The sequence below is a fragment of the Vipera ursinii genome, assembly GCF_947247035.1.
Source record: "Vipera ursinii genome assembly, chromosome: 5".
NCBI classification, from domain to species: Eukaryota; Metazoa; Chordata; class Lepidosauria; order Squamata; family Viperidae; genus Vipera; species Vipera ursinii.
In genome coordinates this window covers 1,378,711-1,403,767 of record NC_139518.1, presented here as the reverse complement: position 1 = coordinate 1,403,767, position 25,057 = coordinate 1,378,711, and the positions used below count along the sequence as shown (strand labels likewise).

Sequence of the window (25,057 nt, the reverse complement as noted above, 5' to 3'; positions counted from 1 at the left end):
AAAGGACTGCATCCTCTCTGTGCACGTGCAGAGTGTTTTTCTTTCCTTCGTCCCTGGCTGAGGTAAGACTGGCTGAATCGATGCATTCACACAACATGATAATTCCTTGACCGAGAGCCCCCGTTCATGCTCAGTCGCTTCCTGCTTGGGCTTCTCTAATGCATTCTGCCTGGGGCTGCCCTTGAAGAGCTGTGTAAATGTCAGAGCGCGCACAGTCTTACTGCGCGAGGTAACCCAGGAGTAAACACAGTAAACAGTGGTCTATATTAAATGGTGGTTTATCTTACACTATCTACAATATCATACACCAGGAACAACATACGTACACGTGCTAATACAGCAGGATCCAACACACCACAGTTACGGCAGGAAACGGAAGAGGAAAGAACACATCAGCAGAGCTTTCCCATTATAGGAAGGCTCTTAAAGAGACACAGACCCTGCTGGCTCATTCTCATCAATACATTACATCTTACATTACATAAGCTGGTTGGCTGTTAAGTCAATACCTTGACAATAGAACTACAGCTGGCTTTATGGAGATGCGTCTGAAGTGAAGCTTCATTTGTGCTTGCATGGGATCTAGGTAGCATGTGAAACCAGCCCCTACCCCTCTCCCCCCGGGTGCCAAACGATCGGGGACCGCTATCTTAGAGCATGGCACGGCCTTGGTGTCTTCCAGGCCTTTGCCTCCCATGGGCGTTTTTGTCAGCCAACACAAATCCAGATACCAAATCTGGAAGCACAGATGAGGAGCTGCAATGGGTCTGAGCTAAAATGAGTAAATTGTAAAATAAAATAAAAATTACAAAAAATGTTTTAAAAAAAAAGAATGAAAAATTAATGTGGAAGAAGAGGAGGAGGACTGTGGGGACCTGGGTGCTCTCTGAGCTGGGTGGTTTTCTTGCAGATGCTTCGTGACCCATCTAGGGGGGAATGTCAGTACTGGAAGGGAGGGGGGTTTGTGGAGAGGAGGAGGAGGAGGAGGAGGAGGAGGAAGAGGAAGAGGACTATGGGGTCCTTGGTGCTCTCTGACCTTGGCTTTCACGCAGACGTTTCATTGCTCAGCCAGGGAACAATGCTGGAAAGGAGTGGCTTTCGTGCTTATTTACAATACAACCCCACTTCCTTGTAGCCCTGATGATGCTACCCAGTTGGGCAATGAAACGTCTGCAAGAAAACCACCCAGCTGAGGAGAACACGGAGGATTTAGAATCATAGGACTTCAGAACTGTGGTGCTGGGAATGACCCCGAGGATCATCTAGCCGGACCCTCTGCCAGCTGCAGGAAAAGCAGCCGGAAGCATCGCGAGAGTTTGCTTTCCAATTTCTCCTTCAAAGCCTCCAGAGTTGGAGGCCCTTGGTGGGCCTTTGAAGGCCAGCCTTTCTGCTAATGGACAAATCTTCTTCTCAAGGTGTTTTTTTCCCCACGTAGTGCCATCAGAGGACAGCCAGATCAGCTGGAAACCACCTTGGCGTGTGCAACGCCTCATGCGTACCCATCCAGTCCTGCGTGTTGGCATTGGGCCACCCGTGGAGACGCCGAGGGAGACCACCACACCCTCTCCAGGGCAAGCTCGCCGAAATCCCCTTCTCCTCTGAGAGAGAGGTTTTCAAAGCGGATCCTCTTCCCACACGTTGAGCAAGACGGGGTAGAGAAAACAAACACTGGAGAACTTGACGGCCTCACATGAAGCCACAGGTAGATCTTAATTGCAGGATGCTCCCCTTCTTAGGATGAGTCTCCTGGAAGGAATGTGGCGCTGGCTGGCTTCATTCGGAAACCGGCTGAACCAGCCCGGCTGCGTTTTCCCTAATCTGCTCATCTCCTTGGGAAGATTGGTTTTGCGGAGACTGTCTCAAGGAGTGCGTTGCAACACAATTGCCTTGTTTGTGCAAGTGGCGAGTGGGTGGTGAACTGGCGGACCTGTGAGTAACTCCGTTTTCTGGAGTGAGTGAATTGACGCTAACCTCCTAGATCAATGCTTCTCAACTTTGGCCACGTTAAGATGGGTGGACTTCAACTCCCAGAATTCCCTAGCTAGCCATACCGGCTGTGGAATTCTGGGAGCTGAAGTCCACCCATCTTAAAGCACGCTGGCTGGGGAATTCTGGGAATTGAAGTCCACCCATCTTAAAGGACACTGGCTGGAGGATTCTGGGAGCTGAAGTCCACCCATCTTAAAGGACGCTGGCTGGGGAATTCTGGGAATTGAAGTCCACCCATGTTAAAGCATGCTGGCTGGAGGATTCTGGGAGCTGAAGTCCACCCATGGTAAAACAAGCTGGCAGGGGAATCCTGGGACTTAAAGTCCACCCCTCTTCAAGCCACCAAGGCTGAGAAACCTTTTCCTAAACTGCCCTCTAACACACAGCCTGAGTTCACACAACACATGAAACACACAAAAGCTTCAAAAACTAAAGCTTCCTGTTGAACTTGAATCCCTGTGCCATTCAATCCACTGCATTGCCATTAAAAAGAGTAATTTTTGAGACTTTTGATAGGCCAGTACTGGAAGAAAGAGGAACTGCCGACCATAGAAGAGTGGACTTTAAAGGTTTCCGACCTGGCTGAGATGGCGAAGATTTCGGCCTATTTGAAAGATCACTCGCAAGAACGCTATATTATGGAATGGAGAAAATGGGTAGAGTTTATCCAGAACAAGTATAGGGTTAAGAAGTTTCATGTAGCATTTGAATAAGTCTTCTTTCTTTTTTTCTTTTAGTTTTTCTATATATATTTAATATATATATATATTTATCCTATATAAGCTAGAGAGTGATGGATTCTAGAGTTTATGGTTGTTAGTATATGGTTGTTTATGATTGTTTTTTTTATATATATACCTTGTATTTAGCTCTGGGAAGTCGGGGGGGGGGAGGGGGGGAGGGGGGAGAGGGAGGGGGGGAGGGAGAAGGGAGGGGGAGGGGGGATTTTTAAAGAAAAAATTGTATGTTAAAACTTTTTAATTAAAAAAAAAAAGAGTAATTTTGCCCTACCATTCTCATTTTTGTAAAAATCGCCTCTTTGGGCAGAGGTTTAAAATGAAGCAGCTACACCGAAATGCATCTTCTTAAAAAAAAAATAGGAAAAGGTACTTTTATTGAAAACAGTTTAACACTTTATACAGTTTCTTCTCACAGAATTGTGTGTCCCTCCCTCCCCACCCACCCCCACCCACCCCCCGCCTGGGTGAAGTTGAGCCAAGGGGCATGGATGCCCCCACGATTGACAGACCGAGGTGGCAAAATTGTTCCAGATTCGCCACCCATCCAAAGCCTTTTGGGATCCTGTACAGGTTTTCCTCAGCGGTGCCCTAAGACTGGTGAGGTCTACTCTCCAGTAAAGCGTTGGCAACTTTGCAGACTGAATCAAAGCCAGGAATCCACCTTGGGAGCGGACAGATGCATTTGCATTTCTGCATTGGGGTGTGTGTGTGTGTGTGTTTGTGTGTGTGTGCTTCACAGCCCATTTCTGCAGCAAGAGAGGTGGAAAGCTTCCTGTTTACACCAGGGGGACCTTTGCAACAGGGATTTTTTTTTTTAAAAAAAAGACTTTTTTTCCCCCTTTCCACTTGACTCGTGGAGGTTTCTCAAAGATTATTTCGCATCTCTGTTTTCTCCAGGTTGGTTTGGCTTGCCCGCCAGATATTTTGCACCGGGAGGCTGCAAGCCAACACATCTGGATGCCCCCAAGCTGGGGCAGTTCTCGTATATTCGAGACTTTGATAACAAGAAGGCCAAAATGGTGCGTATGTATGCGCTTGTACTCTCTGTCTACTCTAGTGAAAAGAAGGACTGGGGTGGGGGAGACATGATAGCTGTCTTCCAGTATTTGAGGGGCTGCCACAAAGAAGGGGGGCTGTCACCCTATTCTCCAAAGCGCCCGAAGGCAGGACAAGAAGCAACGGATGGAAACTCATCAAGGAGAGAAGCAACCAAGAACTAAGGAGAAACTTCCTGACAGTTAGAACAATTAATCAATTAATTAAACAACCTGCCTCCAGAAGATGTGAATGCTCCAACACTGGACGTTTTTAAGAAGAGACTGGACAATCACTTGTCTGAAATGGTATAGGGCTTCCTGCCTTAGCAGGGGGTTGGACTAGATGACCTCCAAGGTCCCTTCCAACTCGGCTATTCTGTATTCTGCATGTCTCTGTGAGGTATCTTGCTGCCTTTCCAGCTGTGGGGAAAGAAACAGTTAATGCATCTGCAGAGCAGCGCAGGCAAATTCCCACTGTGGTTTGGGGCTACAGCAGCTGGTCCAATTATTGGGGGGTGTCCCTAACCATGCTTCCTCTCAAGGGTTGACTCTTCCCACCCCAGCTATCCCCACCTTTTATCAAAATACGTGGCTTTTTGATGGCCCTCCGGCATTCGACTGCAGCCAACAATCGTGGCAAATGCCGCTGAATGGATTGAGCAGCTTTATGGACGTGAAACGTGTTTGTGTGTGTGTGTGTGTGCTTGGGCGTGCCCCAACACATCTGTGCAGGCACACGGCTTCTCGGGGGGGGGGGGCTTCCGAGCTCTCCTGATCCAAACTGCCACTTTGCACCAATTCTCTCTCTCTCTCTCTCTCTTTTTTGCTCCTTAACCCAGTCGCTGTGGGAAAGAATAAAAGATAGAAAAGAAGGAGGGTGGGGTCCGGGGGGGGGGGGGGAACTGCCGAAGCCCATGCAAAGTTTGGCAGGGAAGGAACACCGTGCGGGCTGCTGGAGTTAGCCGGCCTGAGCAACGGGTGTGTGTGTGTGTCCTTAGTTCTGCCTTTAAAAACGGGCCGCAAAATCTCACCCACGCCCATGGTGGTCCTGGTAGCCCTGCCCCCTATTCCTCACACTTTGGGGGTCTATGGGGGGGGAGGGACCCCACCCAGCACATTCAGGTGCAGAATACAGCTAGTCCTCGGCTTACAAACATTTCGTTTAGTGACCGTTTCATTTAGTGACCATTTCACATGACCGTTGCAGCAATCCCCCTGGTCACTTGAATGACATTTGGACTGTGCTTGGCCACTGGCTCCTATTTATGATGGTTTGCCAGGTCCCGTGTGTGTGTGTGTGTCACGTGATCCCCCTTTGGCGACCTTCTGACCAGCAATGGGGGGGGGGAAGCCAGATTCGCTTAACGACTGGGTGACTAGCTTAACAACTGCAGCGATTCGCTTAACAACTGTCTCAGCCACAAAAATGTTGGGCTCAATTTTGATCGTAAGTCGAGGACTGCCTGCGGGTTCCTCAAGCAGACCTTCCGCCTGCTTTGGGGTTTCCTCCTGTCTTCCGGCCCTTCCAGAGAAATCTACTACAAGGTTGCAAAGTGAGAGAGAGAAAGGAGACCGTCCGTAGCCATTAAGAGAGTGAAGAAGGGGCGTCAGAGGGCCCGAAAAAGGGAATGGCTGCCTTGTCGGCTCTCGCATCCCGGCAGCTGGCTGGTGTTCCCTATGTCGGCAGGCTTGATTTTGGGGTGAATCCCTTCCTAGCTTTCCTATCGGGCAGAACCTGGCAGGACCCGGCCAGGAGCAGGGATGGGTGCAGGGGTACAAAGAGGCACAGTTCGCTTATGGAGGGTGGGCGGAGGCGGTGTGCCCAAGCAGAGCCGCTCTGCTCAGCGCAGGACAGGAGTAAAGCAGTGTCCCTTGGGGTGGTCCGATGCCGGCGTCTCGTGTCGTCCTCCTGCGTCGCCTTATACGTAATCCTTCCCGGTGGACATGGCAGACTTGGGAAACGGCCGAGTCGGGGGGTAGGAGGTCTCCCGCCGGGGGCACCAGCAGCAAAGAAAGGCGCCGCCCAAGATGGCCAGCGAGGAGGCTGCCCAGCCAATGAAGAGCGCCTGGCCAAATTCAAACCTGAGGAGGAAGGAGACGGTCTGGTTAAGTCCGAGAATGAGGCGGGACCATCCATCCGGATTCCAGTTCTTTATTTGGTCACGCTCAATAGGAATAACAGAGTAACAGAGTTGGAAGGGACAGGAACTGCAAGAGGGACCGGGAAGTCCCAGTGGACGATCCCTTAAACCGGGGGTAGGCAACCTCGGCTCTTTTATGACTCATGGACTTCAACTCCCAGAATTCCTGAGTCAGCTATGCTGACTCAGGAATTCTGGGAGTTGAAGTCCATGAGTCATAAAAGAGCCGAGGTTGCCTACCCCTGCCTTATACTGTGAGCCAGCCGTGGGCGGCAGCAGCCACCAAAAAAGCCGACACAATCCTAGGTTGTGTTTACAGAATCAAGATCACGTGAAGTGTTAGTGCCGCTTTACAAGGCCTTGGTAAGGCCACCTTTGGAACACGGCATCCAGTTTTGGTCACCACGATGTAAAAAAAAAGATGTCGAGACTCTGGAAAGAGTGCAGAGAAGAGCAACAAAGAGGATCAGGAGGCTAAAACAGATGAAGAACGGTTGTACAAATTGGGTATGGCTGGTCTCGAGAAAAGAAGGACTGGCAGGGGGAGGGTGTGACCTGATAGCAGTCTTCCAGTAGTTGAGGGGCTGCCCCAAAGAAGAGGAGGGGGTGACCCTATACTCCAAAGCGCCTGAAGGCAGGACAAGAAGCAACGGATGGAAACTGACCAAGGAGAGAAGCAGCCTAGAACTAAGGAGAAACTTCCTGACAGTGAGAACAATTCACCAGTGGAACTCCTTGCCTCCAGAAGCTGTGAATGCTCCAACACTGGAGGCCTTTAAGAAAAGACTGGACAGCCATTTGTCTGAAATGGTATAAGGTTTCCTGCCTGAGCAGGGGGTTGGACTAGATGACCTCCAAGGTCCCTTCCAACTCAGTTAGTCTGTATTCTTTGACTCAGCCTTCCATCCTTCCGAGGTTGGTAAAACGAAGACCCAGATTGTTGAGGGCAATAGGGCTGACTCTGTAAACCGCTTAGAGAGGATTGCGAAGCGGTGTGTAAGTCTAAGCGTGAGTGCTACTACAGTTCTGTTCTTCTGTATTCTGTTAATCCAACCCCGTGCTCAAGCGGGATAAAGTCTGCCTACCTCAAAAGTGGCCAAGGTTGAGAAACACTCAATCTTTCTCCAAGTCATGACTCTTTGTCTCTAAACTTGTCTAAACTTCCTCACTTGTGATTCCCACACAGTGAGATTCTGCCATTTCCTCATTCATGTCCTTTGACTGGTTCCCAGATTACACACACACACACGACCACATGACCCACAGGTTTCGGCATGCACTTCTTGGCTGCCTTCCTTGAAGTCGCAAGGATTAAAATGGGAGGGCAGAGGTAAATTTCTGGAACTACATCAAGTCTCCTGTTGGAACGGGCTTTTCCCAGGACGCAAATACGGTCGGGTGAACATTGCTGATCCGTAAAAGGCTGGGTGGAGAGCCTCACGATGCACCGCATTGCTCACAGGCTTCCTGGGAAATTAAGTTCAGGCTTTCTTGGACCATCTCCGACAACAGCGCAAATTGGAGGAGGGGGCCTGGGTAGGGGACAAGGAGGACCCACCGACTTTTTTAGGAAGCCAGCACAGGTTGCTTAAAAACAGATCATGCCAAGCCAATCTTATTTCGTTCTTTGACAAAGTGACCTATACTAGTAGACAAGGGGAAGGCTGTGGACGTAGTATACTTAGACTTCAGCAAGGCATTCGACAAAGTAGACCACAACCCACTCTTTGGTAAGCTAGAAAAAGATGGGATAGGCAGCAGCACCATCGGATGGATTTCTACCTGGCTGACAAACCGTACTGAGTAATCCTCAATGGCACCACATCCGCATGGAGGGAAGCAAGCAGTGGGGCACCACAAGGCTCCCTCTTAGGCCCAGTAAACTCTTCAATCTCTTCATCCGTGACTTAGAGGAGGGAGTAGAAGGGGAACTCATCAAATTTGCAGAAGACACTAAGCTGGCAGGAATAGCCAACACCCCAGAAGACCAACTCAAAAAGATCTTGGCAAACTTGAACAATGGGTCCTGTCCAACCAAATGAGTCTCAACGTGGAGAAAAGCAACGTTTTACATTTAGGCAGGGAAAAACCAAAGGCGCAAGTACAGATTAGGCGAGACCTCGATCAAAAACAGCAACTCTTGAGAGGGACCTCAGCGTCCTGGTGGATGATCGCTTAAACAGGAGCCAGCAGCGTGGGGCAGGAGCCAAGAAAGCTAACACAATCCTGGGTTGTATAAGGTGAAGTATGGGTATTGTTTTATAAAACCCAAGTAAGACCACAGCTGGAATACTCCAGCCACTTTTGGTCACCATATCACAAAAAAGATGTTGAGAGTTTGGAAAAAGTGCAGAGAAGAGCAACTAAGATGATCCAAGGCCTGGAGACTAAAACATATGAAGAATGGCTGTGGGACTTGGGTTTGGCTGGTCTAAAGAGAAGAAGAAATAGGGGAGACGTGATAGCAGTCTTCCAATATCTGAGGGGCTGCCACAAGGCAGAGGGGGTCAGGTTGTTCTCCAAAGCACCAGAGGGAAGGACGAGAAACAATGGTGGGAAACTGACCAAAGAGAGAAGCAACCTGGAATTAAGAACAAATTTCCTGACAAACAATCACCAGACAACTTGCCTCCAGAAGTTGTGGGTGCTACATCACTGGAGGTTTTTAAGAAGAGACTGGACAGCCATTTGTCCAGAATGTTATAAGGTTATCTGCTTGAGCAGAGGGTTGGACTAGAAGACCTCCAAGGTCCCTTCCGGTCCTACGATTGTACGATTCTGCAGTTCTGTGATCCTTCCTTTCCCAACTCTGTTATTCTACTATTCCATCAGCAGAGGGTCAACCACGAGTCCAAATGTCCGTGCAGGTCTTTCTGCCCCACTCCATCGGTTGAGTCTAAAGCAGGGGTCTTCAAACTTGGCCCTTTTATGACTTGTGGGCTTCAACTCCCAGAATTCCTCAGCCTGGCTGAGGAATTCTGGGAGTTGAAGCCCACAAGTCATAAAAGGGCCAAGTTTGAAGACCCCTGCTCTGGAGATTCATTGAGGTGTGACTTACCTGGTGTTGACAGGGGTGTAGGGGTTGAAAAATTCCTGTGCGACCACGTTGCCATACCAGGAGGTAGCCACTAAGGAGGCTAAGCCTATGGGAGGGAAGGAGAGAAGGAAGTGGTTGTAAAGTCAAGACAACTTCCAAGAAGGACGGACTGCTTACAGTCCTCCAGTAAGATTGGCTGCTTATGACACACCCGCTCACACCCGCTTTCCTCAAGATGGTCCCTTCCAGATGTGTTGGACGCGATAGGAGAACCGACGTTCAACACGTCTTAGAGTGACAGAATTGTAGTTTGGGACAGACGAGTGGGACCATCTCGTAGAGTGTTTCTCAGGATTGGCAATTTGAAGGTGGGTGGACTTCAACTCCCAGAATTCCCCAGCCAGCGTCTCGTTCAACCCTCTGCAACGTCCAGTGAAAGCCACCAGGAGAAACAGCTGTCCAGGCTCTTCTTCTTCAAAGCCCCCAGAGATGGAGCTATCAGAACTCCGAAGACACTACTCCACTGTTTACAGAACGGGAGGACCCTAGTTTGAGGAAGGCTGGCCAACATCTTTCATGGCTGTTGGTGTGAGACCATGAATTGGTCAGATTTACACCCGGCTTATCTTCTCTCTTGGGTTTCAGATGTTCCAAGTCATCCTCAAGTCAGCCGCTGTCCACCTCTCGGCCTTAATTTCAGCAAGGCTGACCTGAGACTAGGGACCGTCTCCCCACCCAGACCCTCCTGATGGTTGGTTTCCCATTTTGTATCCCCCTCTTTCCCAGGAATCCAGCTGAAGGGCCCATCTCTGGTGGCTTCCATACCGACGTCTCTTTGCAAGGCCGCAAAAGAACAGCCAGGCCTAGGTGAACCCTGGTCCATAGAGACTGATTGACAGAAGTCCTTCTTTACCTGATATGAAGAAGATGACACCTCCCAGGATGGCCATCCTTGACTTCTTCACCTCATCCTCTTCCAAGCACTTCATGCATTTCATGCCAATCATGGCGACAAAACCTCCAATGAGACCCAAAATGATGCTGGACACCATCAGGGCCCGGGTGGCTTGCAAGCTGCCTGAAAACGAGAGAAAGAGCTTGGTTTTATGGACCAACGACGGAATCGGGCGGGATATCCTAGGCTGAAAGAAACTTATTTGATCATTTTCTACCACAGGGGTAGGCAGCCTTGGCTCTTTTATGACCCGTGGACTTCAACTCCCAGAATTCCTCAGCCAGCGTGGGGGAACTATGGGCCCTTCATGACTCATGGACTTCAACTCCCAGAATTCCTCAGCCAGCATGGGGAAATATGGCCCCTTCATGACTCATGGACTTCAACTCCCAGAATTCCTCAGCCAGCATGGGGAAATATGGCCCCTTCATGACTCATGGACTTCAACTCCCAGAATTCCTCAGCCAGCGTGGGGGAACTATGGGCCCTTCATGACTCATGGACTTCAACTCCCAGAATTCCTCAGCCAGCATGGGGAAATATGGCCCCTTCATGATCCGGGGACTTCAACTCCCAGAATTCCTCAGCCAGCATGGGGAAATATGGCCCCTTCATGACTCATGGACTTCAACTCCCAGAATTCCTCAGCCAGCATGGGGAAATATGGCCCCTTCATGACCCGGGGACTTCAACACCCAGAATTCCTCAGCCAGCATGGGGAAATATGGCCCCTTCATGACCCGGGGACTTCAACTCCCAGAATTCGTCAGCCAGCGTGGGGGAACTATGGGCCCATGACTCATGGACTTCAACTCCCAGAATTCCTCAGCCAGCATGGGGAAATATGGCCCCTTCATGATCCGGGGACTTCAACTCCCAGAATTCCTCAGCCAGCGTGGGGGAACTATGGGCCCTTCATGACTCATGGACTTCAACTCCCAGAATTCCTCAGCCAGCGTGGGGAAATATGGCCCCTTCATGACCCGTGGACTTCAACTCCCAGAATTCCTCAGCTAGCGTGGGGGAACTATGGCCCCTTCATGATCCGGGGACTTCAACTCCCAGAATTCCTCAGCCAGCGTGGGGAAATATGGCCCCTTCATGACCCGGGGACTTCAACTCCCAGAATTCCTCAGCCAGCGTGGGGGAACTATGGGCCCTTCATGACTCATGGACTTCAACTCCCAGAATTCCTCAGCCAGCATGGGGAAATATGGCCCCTTCATGATCCGGGGACTTCAACTCCCAGAATTCCTCAGCCAGCGTGGAGGAACTATGGGCCCTTCATGACTCATGGACTTCAACTCCCAGAATTCCTCAGCCAGCGTGGGGAAATATGGCCCCTTCATGATCCGGGGACTTCAACTCCCAGAATTCCTCAGCCAGCGTGGGGAAATATGGCCCCTTCATGATCCGGGGACTTCAACTCCCAGAATTCCTCAGCCAGCATGGGGAAATATGGCCCCTTCATGACTCATGGACTTCAACTCCCAGAATTCCTCAGCCAGCATGGGGAAATATGGCCCCTTCATGACCCGGGGACTTCAACACCCAGAATTCCTCAGCCAGCATGGGGAAATATGGCCCCTTCATGACCCGGGGACTTCAACTCCCAGAATTCGTCAGCCAGCGTGGGGGAACTATGGGCCCATGACTCATGGACTTCAACTCCCAGAATTCCTCAGCCAGCATGGGGAAATATGGCCCCTTCATGATCCGGGGACTTCAACTCCCAGAATTCCTCAGCCAGCGTGGGGGAACTATGGGCCCTTCATGACTCATGGACTTCAACTCCCAGAATTCCTCAGCCAGCGTGGGGAAATATGGCCCCTTCATGACCCGTGGACTTCAACTCCCAGAATTCCTCAGCTAGCGTGGGGGAACTATGGCCCCTTCATGATCCGGGGACTTCAACTCCCAGAATTCCTCAGCCAGCGTGGGGAAATATGGCCCCTTCATGACCCGGGGACTTCAACTCCCAGAATTCCTCAGCCAGCGTGGGGGAACTATGGGCCCTTCATGACTCATGGACTTCAACTCCCAGAATTCCTCAGCCAGCATGGGGAAATATGGCCCCTTCATGATCCGGGGACTTCAACTCCCAGAATTCCTCAGCCAGCGTGGAGGAACTATGGGCCCTTCATGACTCATGGACTTCAACTCCCAGAATTCCTCAGCCAGCGTGGGGAAATATGGCCCCTTCATGATCCGGGGACTTCAACTCCCAGAATTCCTCAGCCAGCGTGGGGAAATATGGCCCCTTCATGATCCGGGGACTTCAACTCCCAGAATTCCTCAGCCAGTGTGGGGAACCTATGGCCCCTTCATGACTTGCGGACTTCAACTCCCAGAATTCCTCAGCCAGCGTGGGGGAACTATGGCCCCTTCATGACTTGCGGACTTCAACTCCCAGAATTCCTCAGCCAGTGTGGGGAAACTATGGCCCCTTCATGACTTGTGGACTTCAACTCCCAGAATTCCTCAGCCAGCCTGGCTCAGCATGGAAACCTCTCCCTTTCCCCTCAGGGTGGCTGGCTCAGGAATTCTGGGAGTTGAAGTCCACGCGTCATAAAAGGGCCAAGGTTGCCCATCCCTGTTCCTAGGACACCTTTCGAGAGGACCGTACTTGCCTTTAAAAAAAACAACAACTATGAAGTTGAGCCCCTTTCCTTAAAGGACTCCTGGGCAGATGCCTAATCTGGGATTGGATAGTCTACAGGTTTGTTTGGGGTAACCATGTTAGCCCACCGAAGGGTTTATTTCTTCCTGTCTCTTGTGTGGGGTCCTTGGTGCTCTCTGAGCTGGGTTGTTTTCTTGCAGACCTTACATTGCCAAACGAGGTAACATCGTCAGGCTAGAAGGGAGGGGGGTGATAAAGTATATAAACAGAGAGGAAACGCCTCACCCTTCTGGGACTGATGATGTTGCCTAATTTGGTCATGAAACATCTGCAAGAAAACAGCACCAAGGACCCCACAGTTCTCCTCCTCCTCCTCCTCCTCCTCCTCCTCCTCCTCCTCCTCCTCCTCCTCCTCCTCCTCCTCCACCTCCTCCTCCACCTCCTCCCTTCTAGCACTGATGATGTTCCCTAGTTGGGTCATGAAACATCTGGAAGAAAACCACCCAGCTCAGAGAGCCCCAAGGACCCCACAATCCTTCCTTCCTTCCTTCCTTCCTTCCTTCCTTCCTTCCTTCCTTCCTTCCTTCCTTCCTTCCTTCTTTCTTCTTTCTTTCTTTCTTTCTTTCTTTCTTTCTTTCTTTCTTTCTTTCTTTCTTTCTTTCTTTCTTTCCTTCTTTCTTTCTCTTTCTTTCTTTCTTTCTTTTCTTTCTTTCTTTCTTTCTTTCTTTCTTTCTTTCTTTCTTTCTCTCCTCCTCCTTCTTCTCTTCCTCCTCCTCTCCACAAGCCCCCCTCCCTTCTAGCACTGATGATGTTCCCTGGTTGTGTCATGAAACGTCTGCAAGAAAGCCCACCAAGCCCAGAGAGCACCCAGGACCCCACAGTTCAACCCTGAGCTACAAATAGTCTCTTTTATGTTTCTCGTGTTGTACAAACATAGACATTGCGTTTCCAGAGCTATTACATGAACCTAATTGTAGATTCACACAATATATTTAACCTGGTTATGGAATTAGCCCATTTTCTGTGCTGACATCATAGGCTGCTGCATAAACTCATGACAAGGGCTGCTTAAGCGCAACTCGATGAGTAAACAATAAGACTTATCAAAGTTTACATGTTGTGTGAATGCCTCTGTTGGGTCTTTACTTGACCTGCTTCGTTGGGTTGAGTGAACTCAATCACCCTTTTGTAGAAATTCTTCCTTAGCGCACTTGGCTAACAACACAACACCTAACTGCCCATAACCAGTGCCCTCCAGTTGCATTAGACTACAAATCCCATAACTCAAAGTCAAAACAGATGGAGGATTACGGGAACTGAGATCCAGCTGTGAAAAGTGTCAGATCGGCAGTGTTTCGCTGTCAGCCTTTAAGATTAAACCAACATCGACTCTTAGCTGCAAACAACCTTTTTTTTCTATGGGGGATGTTCAAGAGGGCTTATGTCACAAATGAAGACAATTCTAAAAATCCCCATTAAAATTCGCATCAATCACTACAGCTTGCCGGGAGACGGGTGGCAAATAAATTTAATCAATCAATCAATCAATCAATAAAACCTTTTTATAGTTAGAGCTGAGAGATTAGGAAGGAGCGGCATCCATAAAGCCTAGTTAGCTTTAACTTTGCCTAGATGTGTCTTCACAGGCTCGGCAAACCAATGTAGGTCTTATCAAAGAGCCAAGAGCTCTGTGCCTCAGTTATTTGTTCTTTAAAATGGGAAGACCGCCACAACTTGCCGGACTGGTGGGAAGATGTAATTTCCACCCAAACTGGTTTATCTATCGACTCCATAGTCATAAATCTTACTCATAAGCCTACTGCAGGATTTGGAGTGCCTTTTACTCAAGAGGAGGTTGTCCTTATTAAACTGTAGTCAAAACACCTGACGATTACCGAGCTAACTCATTTTCTAAGTTGTGACAAAACCAACACCAACAAACCAGAGGTACAGGATTTGGGATATTTTTCTTCGTAATTCTTCTGTGTTACTCTGGTATCCTTGGTAAGTTCTTGAGAACCCTTGAGGGACTGTGGGCGTCCAGATGTTGTTTTAGACTGTGGGGTTACATATTCAATGCGTATGACATTTAAAACTGGACAAAGCATTACACGAACGTGGGAATTGTGTTTTCTTAAGCCAGGTGTGTAGGTTGGGGTGCTGTATGAAACCGGTACGAAACAACAGCCTGATCAAGAAGCAACCAAGAACATTCCCACCAACTCTGACAGGGCAAGCCAGGAGTATGTAAAAGCAGGAGCAAACCCCCCTCCCTTCTAGCACTGATGGCGCTCCCTAGTTGGGTGCTGAAAGGTCTGCAAGGAAACCACCCAGCTCAGAGAGCACCCAGGACCCCACAGTCCATCTTTCCTTCCTTCCTTCCTTCCTTCCTTCCTTCCTTCCTTCCTTCCTTCCTTCCTTCCTTCCTTCCTTCCTCTTCCTCCTTGCACTGATGGCGTTCCCTAGTTGGGTGCTGAAAGGTCTGCAAGGAAACCACCCAGCTCAGAGAGCATCATGGACCCCACAGTTGTCGTCGTCATCATCGTCGTCCTCCTCCTCCTCCTCCTCCTCCTCCTCCTCCTCCACTGCCTCTTCCTCCTCCTCACAAACTCACTCTCTTCTAGCACTGATGGTGCTCCCTAGTTGGGTGCTGAAAGGTCTGCAAGGAAACAGCCAAGCTCAGAGAGCATCATGGACCCCACAGTTGTCGTCATCCTCCTCCTGCTCCTGCTCCTGCTCCTGCTCCTGCTCCTGCTCCTCTCCTCCTCCTCTCCTCCTCCTCCTCCTCTCCTCTCTCCTCCTCCTAGCACTGATGGCGTTCCCTAGTTGGGTGCTGAAAGGTCTGCAAGGAAACCACCCAGCTCAGAGAGCAGCAAGGACCCCACAGTCCATCTTCTTTCCTCCTTCCTTCCTTCCTTCCTTCCTTCCTTCCTTCCTTCCTTCCTTCCTTCCTTCCTTCCTTCCTCTCCCTCCTTGCACTGATGATGTTCCCTAGTTGGGTACTGAAAGGTCTGCAAGGAAACCACCCAGCTCAGAGAGCACCAAGGACCCCACAGTCGTCCTCCTCCTCCTCCTCCTCCTCCTCCTCCTCCTCCTCCTCCTCCTCCTCCTCCTCCTCCTCCTCCTCTCCCTTCTAGCACTGATGGTGCTCCCTAGTTGGGTCATGAAACGTCTGCAAGAAACCATCAAGCTCAGAGACCACCAGGACCCCACAGTCCTTTCTTCCTCCTCCTCCTCCTCCTCCTCCTCCTCCTCCTCCCTTTGAGCCCTGATTATGTTACCCAACTGGGTCATGAAACATTTATAAGTAAGCAAACCCAGCTCAGAGAGCACCAAGGACCCCACAGTCGTCCTCCTCCTCCCTCCTCCTCTCCTCCTCCTCCTCCTCCTCCTCCTCCTCTCCCTTCTAGCACTGATGGTGCTCCCTAGTTGGGTCATGAAACGTCTGCAAGAAACCCATCAAGCTCAGAGACCACCAAGGACCCCACAGTCCTTTCCTCCTCCTCCTCCTCCTCCTCCTCCTCCTCCTCCTCCTCCTCCTCCTCCTCCTCCCTTTGAGCCCTGATTATGTTACCCAACTGGGTCATGAAACATTTACAAGTAAGCAACCCAGCTCAGGGAGCACCAAGGATCCCACATATTCTGCGTTCCTGGGGATTAACCCTTTACTTAATCTCACATGAGTTTGATGCTCCGTCTCCTCTTGATCACCCTTAAAGGGCAACAAGACATGTAACCCCAAGGTGAAATGTCACCACAAAAGTCTCCATGTGCCCAGGCAGACAGAGAATCATTGGGTCCTCCGCTCTGGACAGGGGACACCATCGCTGGTGGACAGCCAACCAACCTCTGGAAGATGTTTAGGAGTCCCAGATGAGGAGAAACTTCCTGACAGGGAGGACAATTAATCAGTGGAACAGCTTGCCACCAGAAATTGTGGGTGCTCCATCACTGGAGGTTTTAAGAAGAGACTAGACAGTCACTTGTCTGAGATGGTGTAGGGTCTCCTGCTAGAGCAAGGGGTTGGACTAGAAGACCTCCAAGGTCCCTTCCAGATCTATTCTATTCTATTCCTTTTCTCTATTCCTTTTCTATTCCTTCTCCCTATTTCTATTCTATTCTATTCTATTCTATTCTATTCTATTCTATTCTATTCTATTCTATTCTATTCTATTCTATTCTATTCTATTCTATTCTATTCTATTCTATTCTATTCTATTCTATACTAGTCTAGTCTATTCAAACGCTTTGCAAATTTCCATACAGATAGTCCTCGAGTTACTCAATTAGTGACCATTCAAAGTAACAACGGCACCGGAGCAAGTGACTTATGACCATTTTTCACACTTAATGACCACTGCAGCATCCCCATGGTCACTGTGATCCAAATTCAGACGCTTGGCAACTGACCCGTATTTATGACGGTTGCACTGTCCTGGGGTCACCTGATGCCCTTTTGCAAAGCAAAAGTCAATGGGGAAGCCAGATTCACTTAACAACCGTGTGCTAACAACTGCAGTGATTCACTTAACAACGGTGGCAAGAAAGGTTGCAAAACGAGGCAAAGTTCACTTAACAAGTACCTCACCTTAGCAACGGAACTTTTGGGCTCCATTCTGGTTGTGAATTAAAATAGAATAGAATAGAGCTGGAAGGGACCTTGGAGGTCTTCTAGTCCAGCCCCCCGCCCCAGCAGGAGATCCCAGCCTATATCATCTCAGACAAGTGACTGTCCAGTCTCTTCTTGAAAATCTCCAGTGATGGAGCACCCACGATTTCTGGAGGCCAGTTGTTCCACTGGTTGATTGTCCTCATTGTTAGGAAGTTTCTCCTTAATTCCAGGTTGCTTCTCTCTTTGGTCAGTTTCCAACTGTTGTTTCTCGTCTTGCCCTCTGGTGCTTTGGAGAATAACCTGACCCCCCTCCTCTTCTTTGGGGCAGCCCCTCAAATACTGGAACGCTGCTATCATGTCTCCCCTATTTCTTCTTTTCTTGAGACTAGCCAAACCCAAGTGCCACAGCCGTTCTTCGAATGTTTTAGCCTCCAGGCCTTTGATTATTTATTTTATTTTATTTTATTTTAATTCCATTTATATCCCGCCCTTCTCCGAAGACTCAGGGCGGCTTACAAGCTTAGCAGTAGCCTTCATTCTATGTATATGCCTGCTTATTAGGGCTTTCACACACACCCCAAGCGGCATTATTACAAAGTCAGCTTAATTGCCCCCAACAATCTGGGTCCTCATTTTACCTACCTGGGAAGGATGGGAGGCTGAGTCAACCTTGAGCCTGGTGGGACTCGAACCTGCACTCATGGCAGGCAGCTGGTGTTACTTAAGGAGGCATTAGCCCACTGCTCCACCAAGGCTCTTATTGTGGTCGTAAGTCGAGAACTACCTGTATCTAGGCAGGCCAAGGGTTAAGCCTCTCTCATTTCCACCTGGACTTAAACCAGGTTTGAGAGCCTCCGATCTGTGCAAATTCTCAGTCAGTTGTTTCCCCCCCCCCCCTGTATCTCCACACTTGCTAATGGACGCCTTAATCACCCTCTTTCCAGAAGGCATTCAAACAACAAACACAGTTAAAGGTATTAGTGACTGGCACCTGCAGACTTCAAATGTAAAGCAAAGGGTCTCTGCACCCACCCCTTCCCTCCTTTGCATGTTTTTGTTGTTGTGATGGGCTCTTTGGCTTCATTTTATAGGCAAGCTTCATCCATCCCCTCCAGTTTTCCTCCTGGAAAACAGCAGGAAAGGGCTTTTTCTGGCATGTTTTTTGCAACTCCTTTGGTGGTCTCGCTTTCAAGTCTTAATCCAGCCCAACCCAGGAAGATCGGGGGGGGGGGGTTGCTGTTCACACCCCAAATGTCTTCTCTGGAGGAGGAGGAGGAAGAAGAGTTGCTGATACACACCTACTTTTAACCTCTCCAATAGATCTAATCCTCGTGTTCTCTGCCATACAGTCACACGAGCCCCTATCGATATATAGGAAGCCCCCCCCGTCCCCAGTTTAAAATATTCTTTATTCTTAATATTAAAAGAGGCAGAATATTATATTTCCCCAAGGGAGAAATGGAGAAAAATCTTAACCAAGGCAGAAAGCAGCCCCAGTCTTTCTAAATAGCCTCAAGCAGAAGCCTCAGATGGATATTTTGCGCCTGTTAAGAAAGACTGGGCCGATCTATATTCATAAACCAAACGCCTTCAGCCCCCCCCCCCAGCTGATGGGATTAAGAATTTACAAACCCTCCCCCCCAAATTCTAAGGACAGGACGGGACCTTTGGGGTGTAATAAGATATCCCCTCCACTGTTAGAATAGCAAAAAAACACAAGGCTTACTACATTGTACAACTGCCTGGAGCATCTCAATCAGAACTCTAGACAGATCCATCCACTCACTCAGCCATTTTGTCAGCTGTCCCAGAACTGCCTGCTGTTGCTGGGTCCGCTCATCAATAAACAGGAACTTTCTTTCCTAAGCAGCCTCCATTTTATTTCCAGCCTCTTAGCCTCCATTTTATTTCCTGTGTCTTTCTCCCGGCTTGGAACTGGAGTTGATTTTCCTTTCAACAGCCATTTGCAACCTTCTCAGCCAGTTACCCAACAAGCGGAGACCAATGAAGGAACTGGATTTGCTCAATGACCACGTGATTGACTTAACAACCTTGACAAAAGGATCCTAAAATAGAAACCATCTACCTGTCTTGTCATCCAGGTCATCGCAAAGTTGCTTTTTTCACGAGGCAACTGGACTTTTCTCGTTTGCCCTTTGAAGACGTTTCGCTTCTCATCCGATGAAGACGTTTCGCTTCTCATCCGAGAAGCTTCTTCAGCTTCGATGAGAAACGAAACGTCTTCAAAGGGAAAAAAAACAACAAGAAAGTCCAGTTGCCTCGTGAAGAAAGCAACTTTGGGACATCTCCCATCTTACAGAAGGATAGAATCAAGGTCACGTGTAGCGTCAGTAGCTCTTTATAAGGCCTTGGCAAGACCACACTTGGAATAAGGCGTTCAGTTTTGGTCACCCTATATTATAAAACAAGATGTAGAGGCTCTAGAAAGATGGCAGAGAAGAGCAACAAAGATGACTAATAGAATAACAGAGTCAAAGGGGACCGTGGAGGTCTTCTGCAGGCATTGGGTATGAAAAGAACGAAGAGAAGGACACGATAGCAGTCTCCCAATATTTTAGGGGCTGCCCCAAAGAAGAGGGAGTCAAGCTATTCTCCAAAGCACCCACAACAATGGATGGACACTAATCAAGGAGAGAAGCAGCCTGGCGCTAAGGAGGAATTTCCTGACGGTGAGGACAATGAACCAGTGGAACGACTTGCCACCAGAAGTTGTGAGTGCTCCATCCCTGGAGGTTTTCAAGAAGAGACTGGACAGACATTTGTCTGAAAGGGTCCAGGGTCTCCTGCTTAAGCAGGAGGTTGGACTAGAAGACCTCCAAGGTCCCTTCCTGGTCTGTTATTTAGCAATGGAAATTTGGGTCCCCGCTGTGATTTTAAGCCGAGGACTACCTATACCAGGGGTAGGCAACCTCGGCTCTTTTATGACTCATGGACTTCAACTCCCATAATTCCTGAGTCAGCATAGCTGACTCAGGAATTCTGGGAGTTGAAGTCCATGAGTCATAAAAGAGCCGAGGTTGCCTACCCCTGACCTATACCATCCTGATTTTGAATAAATCAGCGCAAGATTCAGCAATGGGGAGGCCACCAGCCCGAGGGGGATCTGGGGGAAGAGCTTAAAAGAAAGAAAGTAGAACAGGTTATGGATTTGTGGACACCACACACGCCCTTCCTCAACAGGCAGCAAAGCTCCTCAGCTCCTGTGGAGTTGAGTTTGCCAGGGGGCTTCAGAAGCTGCCTTAGATCTCAGCAACGGATTCCTCCTGTCAACACCTTCCTTGTTGTTCGGGGTGTTGGTTTTAAATTAAGTTCAGAGTCAGGATCAGAGAAGTGCAGAAAAAGCCTTCCTGCTCCCAGTGGGAAGCGGTGTTTGTGCAAACTCCGTTGTGCAACTGAAGTCCTCAGAAGAAATGTAGAAATGTTCTCACCACCGCTGTTGTGATCTTTGGAATGGGATTCTGAAACCACCACCCCCCCACACACAATTGCATTCTTCACCCTCTCCCGCCCTTTGTGGTATTCCCCCAAGAACGTTTTGTCAAAGGCTGTTGCTCATTTCTTATTGTGGAGAGGACAAGGATCCTGCCCTGTGTGTAATTAGATGCTCGGCACTCTATGGCAGAAGTAGCCATCTTTCTCCGGCGGATACTTCAAAAAACCTTACTGGTCCAAATACCCTTCTTTTTAGGCCTTGAGATTTAAAAAAATCTTGAAAGGAAGAAGGAGAAGGAGAAGGAGAAGGAGGAGAACTGGTGAAGGAAAAAGAGAACTGGTGATGGTGGTGGAGGAGAACTGGTGATGGAGAAGGAGAAGGAAATGGAGAACTGGTGGAGGAGAAAGAGAACTGGTGGAGGAGAAGGTGAACTGGTGGAGAAGGAGAGCTGGTGGTGGAGAAGGAGGAGGAGAAATGGTAGAGGAGAAGGAGAAAGACAAGGAAAACTGGTGGAGAAGGAGAACTGGTGGAAGAGAAGGACAACTGGTAGAGGAGAAGGAGAAGTAGTGGAGGAGAAAGACAAGGAGAAGGGGAACTGGTAGAAGAGAAGGAGAACAGGTGGTGGAGGAGGAGGAGAAGGGGAAGGCATTATGGCAGTGATGGTGGAGGAGGAGGAGGAGGAACTTCTGGATTCAGAAGAACAGAGGACATCCCAGGATCTGGTAACTGGGATGAGCAGAAAATGTCCTTTGCTGGGGAACCTCCCAACCATGTTGGAGCAGCAGCTAAGTCAGCAGGATTGATCTCAGCTGCAGAAGATGGTCTTGAAGACCCAAGAGTCACAAGGACGCAAGACCACTACCAGCCCCCCTGCCTTGCCCGTGAAGGGTCCTCACTGGGAAGCAGCCACCCTCGACCTCTTTCCCTTGATCCAGAGGAAGGGAAACCCACCGCCCAGCTCCATCCCAGCATCTTAAATCTACCACCTTCCCTTAAAACAGAGATGGGGAATGATGGCTCTTTTCTGACTTCTGGACTTCAACTCCCAGAAATCCTGATCCAGCCATGCTGAGGGGACAGGGAGAGGTTTCCATGCTGAGCTATGTTGGCTCAGGAATTCTGGGAGTTGAAGTCCACCAGTCATAAAAGGGCCATTGTTCCCCTAGGGAAAGACACGGTTTTAAACACCTTCCCAATAAACCAATGCTATGTTTGGCTCGACGGTTTGGCCTATTCTATTCTATTCTATTCTATTCTATTCTATTCTATTCTATTCTATTCTATTCTATTCTATTCTATTCTATTCTATTCTATTCTATTCTATTCTATTCTATTCTATTCTATTCTATTCTATTCTAATTTCTATTCTATTCTATTCTATTCTATTCTAATTTCTATTCTATTCTATTCTCTATTCTATTCTTTATTCTATTCTATTCTATTCTATTCTATTCTATTCTATTCTAATTTCTATTCTATTCTATTCTATTCTAATTTCTATTCTATTCTATTCTCTATTCTATTCTTTATTCTATTCTATTCTATTCTATTCTATTCTATTCTATTCTATTCTATTCTATTCTATTCTATTCTATTCTATTCTATTCTATTCTATTCTATTCCCATAATTCTCTATCCTATCCTATCCTATCCTATCCTATCCTATCCTATCCTATCCTATTCCCATAATTCTCTATTCTATTCTATTCTATTCTATTCTATTCTATTCTATTCTATTCTATTCTATTCTATTCTATTCTATTCTATTCTATTCTATTCTAATTTCTATTCTATTCTATTCTCTATTCTATTCTCTATTCTATTCTATTCTATTCTATTCTATTCTATTCTATTCTATTCTATTCTATTCCCATAATTCTCTATCCTATCCTATCCTATCCTATCCTATCCTATCCTATCCTATCCTATCCTATCCTATCCTATCCTATCCTATCCTATCCTATTCCCATAATTCTCTATTCTATTCTATTCTATTCTATTCTATTCTATTCTATTCTATTCTATTCTATTCTATTCTAATTTCTATTCTATTCTATTCTCTATTCTATTCTCTATTCTATTCTATTCTATTCTATTCTATTCTATTCTATTCTATTCTATTCTATTCTATTCTATTCTATTCTATTCTATTCTATTCTATTCTATTCCCATAATTCTCTATCCTATCCTCTCCTCTCCTCTCCTCTCCTCTCCTCTCCTCTCCTCTCCTGTCCTATCCTATCATATCCTCTTCAAAACCTGCAGAGGGAAGAAGCTTTTAATAGACACAAAGTTGGACGTCCATTTTAAACACACATATCCCCCCCTGGACATTTCCTCCACCACCCATAAGGAGTAAAACTAATTTTCCAAACGCTGACTATTTAAAAACACACACACACACACACAAACATACACAGGAAATGAGTTATGGGGCAAAAAAGGGAGTAATTTGCCTTAAAAACACGGGGAGGCCAAACCTAATACTTAGCTCCCAAAGAGGCCATTTGCAAGGGTGGGAAGTCCTGGTTTCCTGCACCACCCCTGCAACCAAGAAGAGCAGCAATGGGTCCGGGGGGGGGAGATGGGGGAGACCCTCCTCCTTCCCCCCAGGGGCCACATCAGCTGCAGGTCGTTAACCTGGCTGGGTGGAGAGTCCAGATGTGCAAATCCCGCCTAGGCAGATGTGGAACACGCAAACCAGCCAAGGAGGCCACTGAGATTCTCGGCCATCCCCTAAAAGCAAGGATTTCCTTTTCCTTTAACTATGTTTTTACTGATTTTTAACACAATCACCTTAATATTTGGTAAACAGTGTGTTGTCTGGGTTAGTATTTTTTTTAAAAAAAAAACAATCCATAACAATTATTTTCTATAATTCTATAGTCCGTATAATGGCTTTGCTTGACTTTCTCTTCTTCCAATAATATTCTCTTTTGCCAACCTTAAATTAATACGGTTCTCATTATTGGAATAAATGACAATTAAATCTAGACATTTTTTCTCATGCTTCTGCAAAATAATAACCGCATCCACATAAAGCTTCTTTTCTAATTGATCATCTTGATTGCCTCGTCATAGAGGCTGTTTACAGAATTCTTATTTAAATTTGTTTTCCCCACGAGTCCACCGTGGGGGGGGAGTATGGGGGGGACCGTCCTCCTTCCCCCCCAAGGGCCACACCAGCTGCAGGTCATTAGCCTGGCTGGGTGGAGGGTCCCGATGTGCAAATCCCACCTAGGCAGATGTGCAAGTCATAAAGGGACTGTGGGGGTCCTTGGGGGTCTCTGAGCCCCTGGGTGGTATCCTTGCAGACCTTTCATGACCCAACTAGGGAACATCATCAGGGCTAGAAGGGAGTGGGGCATGTGGAGAGGAGGAGAAGAGAAAGAAAGAAAGAAAGAAAGAAAGAAAGAAAGAAAGAAAGAAAGAAAGAAAGAAAGAAAGAAAGAAAGAAAGAAAGAAAGAATTGTGGGGTCCTTGGTGCTCTCTGAGCTGGGTGGTTTCCTTGCAGACCTTTCATGACCCAACTAGGGAACATCATCAGTGCTGAAAAAGGAGGCTTTGCTTTTATCTTTATATACTTGCCCTATCGGTGTTATATAAGCCTTTTGGGGGGGCCTACGCCCTTTAATCTGAACTACAGGCCAGAACGACGATCGTGCAAGAAAGCAGTTGGGTGGGGGGACCTTAAGAGCAACTTTGAGATTTTTTCAGGTTGCCAAGTCCTGGATTCGGATCTCCTCCACCACCCCTTTTAGGGCCCGGAGCACACATCGGGGGAAGCCGCGGTTCCGCACAATCCTTGCCTGCTTCATCCTTCCCCACGGATCCTCCACGCATCTAAGCAGAATCAGAGGCCGAAGTGGTGGTATTCATATTATAAGGGATGGGAAGACAAGAATCTAAATCAGAGAATTTATCCCAGGAACACAAATCTTCCTTTTCAAGGGGGGGGGTGTTTCCCTCCCAGACTCCCACCTCAGGGTTGCATGGAGGGGCTTCTGGAATCCAGGATGTGGATGTTACTTTTGGCCTATCCCGGGGCCACCGCTGGCCGTCCATTATTCATCTCGCAGCCCCTCGGACACCCTCGAGCTATTTCTGAAGTGGTATCTGGTCCCGCTGGATGGTTTCCGGCTGCACCCTCTTCCCCGCCCTCGGAAAGCCACGGAGGGCACATTCCTGACCAACCGACAGCCGTCTCCTCTCCTGGCTGGCTGTTTTTGGAGCCGGTGAGAGGGTGCAGCTTTTGCAAAACGGAATGTGCAAGGACCTCGCCCTCTTTGAGTCCTCCAAAGGTTTCCAGGAACAATACGCAGATGGGTTGGTGCCAAAAAGGTGCAGAACAATCTGGGAGGAGGGGGGATCATCCAGATGGAGAGGAGAAAAGCCAGCTGGTCAGGGGGAGGCCAGCCCCCCCCTGGTTGTCCATCACCCCAGATCCAACTGACAGTAAGGGTCAGCCAGGA

General features: G+C 48.3%; 1 protein-coding gene across 1 annotated transcript in view; it reads right to left on the bottom strand.

Annotated features, from left to right (window-relative positions):
• Positions 1-5,175: 5,175 nt before the first annotated feature.
• CLDN1 (claudin 1) overlaps positions 5,176-25,057 on the bottom strand; it is a 31,647-nt gene continuing 11,765 nt past the window's right edge. Inside the window, exons 2-4 of the mRNA XM_083364053.1 lie at positions 9,858-10,022; positions 8,966-9,050; positions 5,176-5,848 (exon numbers count right to left, since the gene is read on the bottom strand). Coding sequence (XP_083220179.1) covers positions 5,686-5,848; positions 8,966-9,050; positions 9,858-10,022 — 413 coding nt within the window. The 3' untranslated portion in view covers positions 5,176-5,685. The remainder of the gene's footprint in view (positions 5,849-8,965; positions 9,051-9,857; positions 10,023-25,057) is intronic.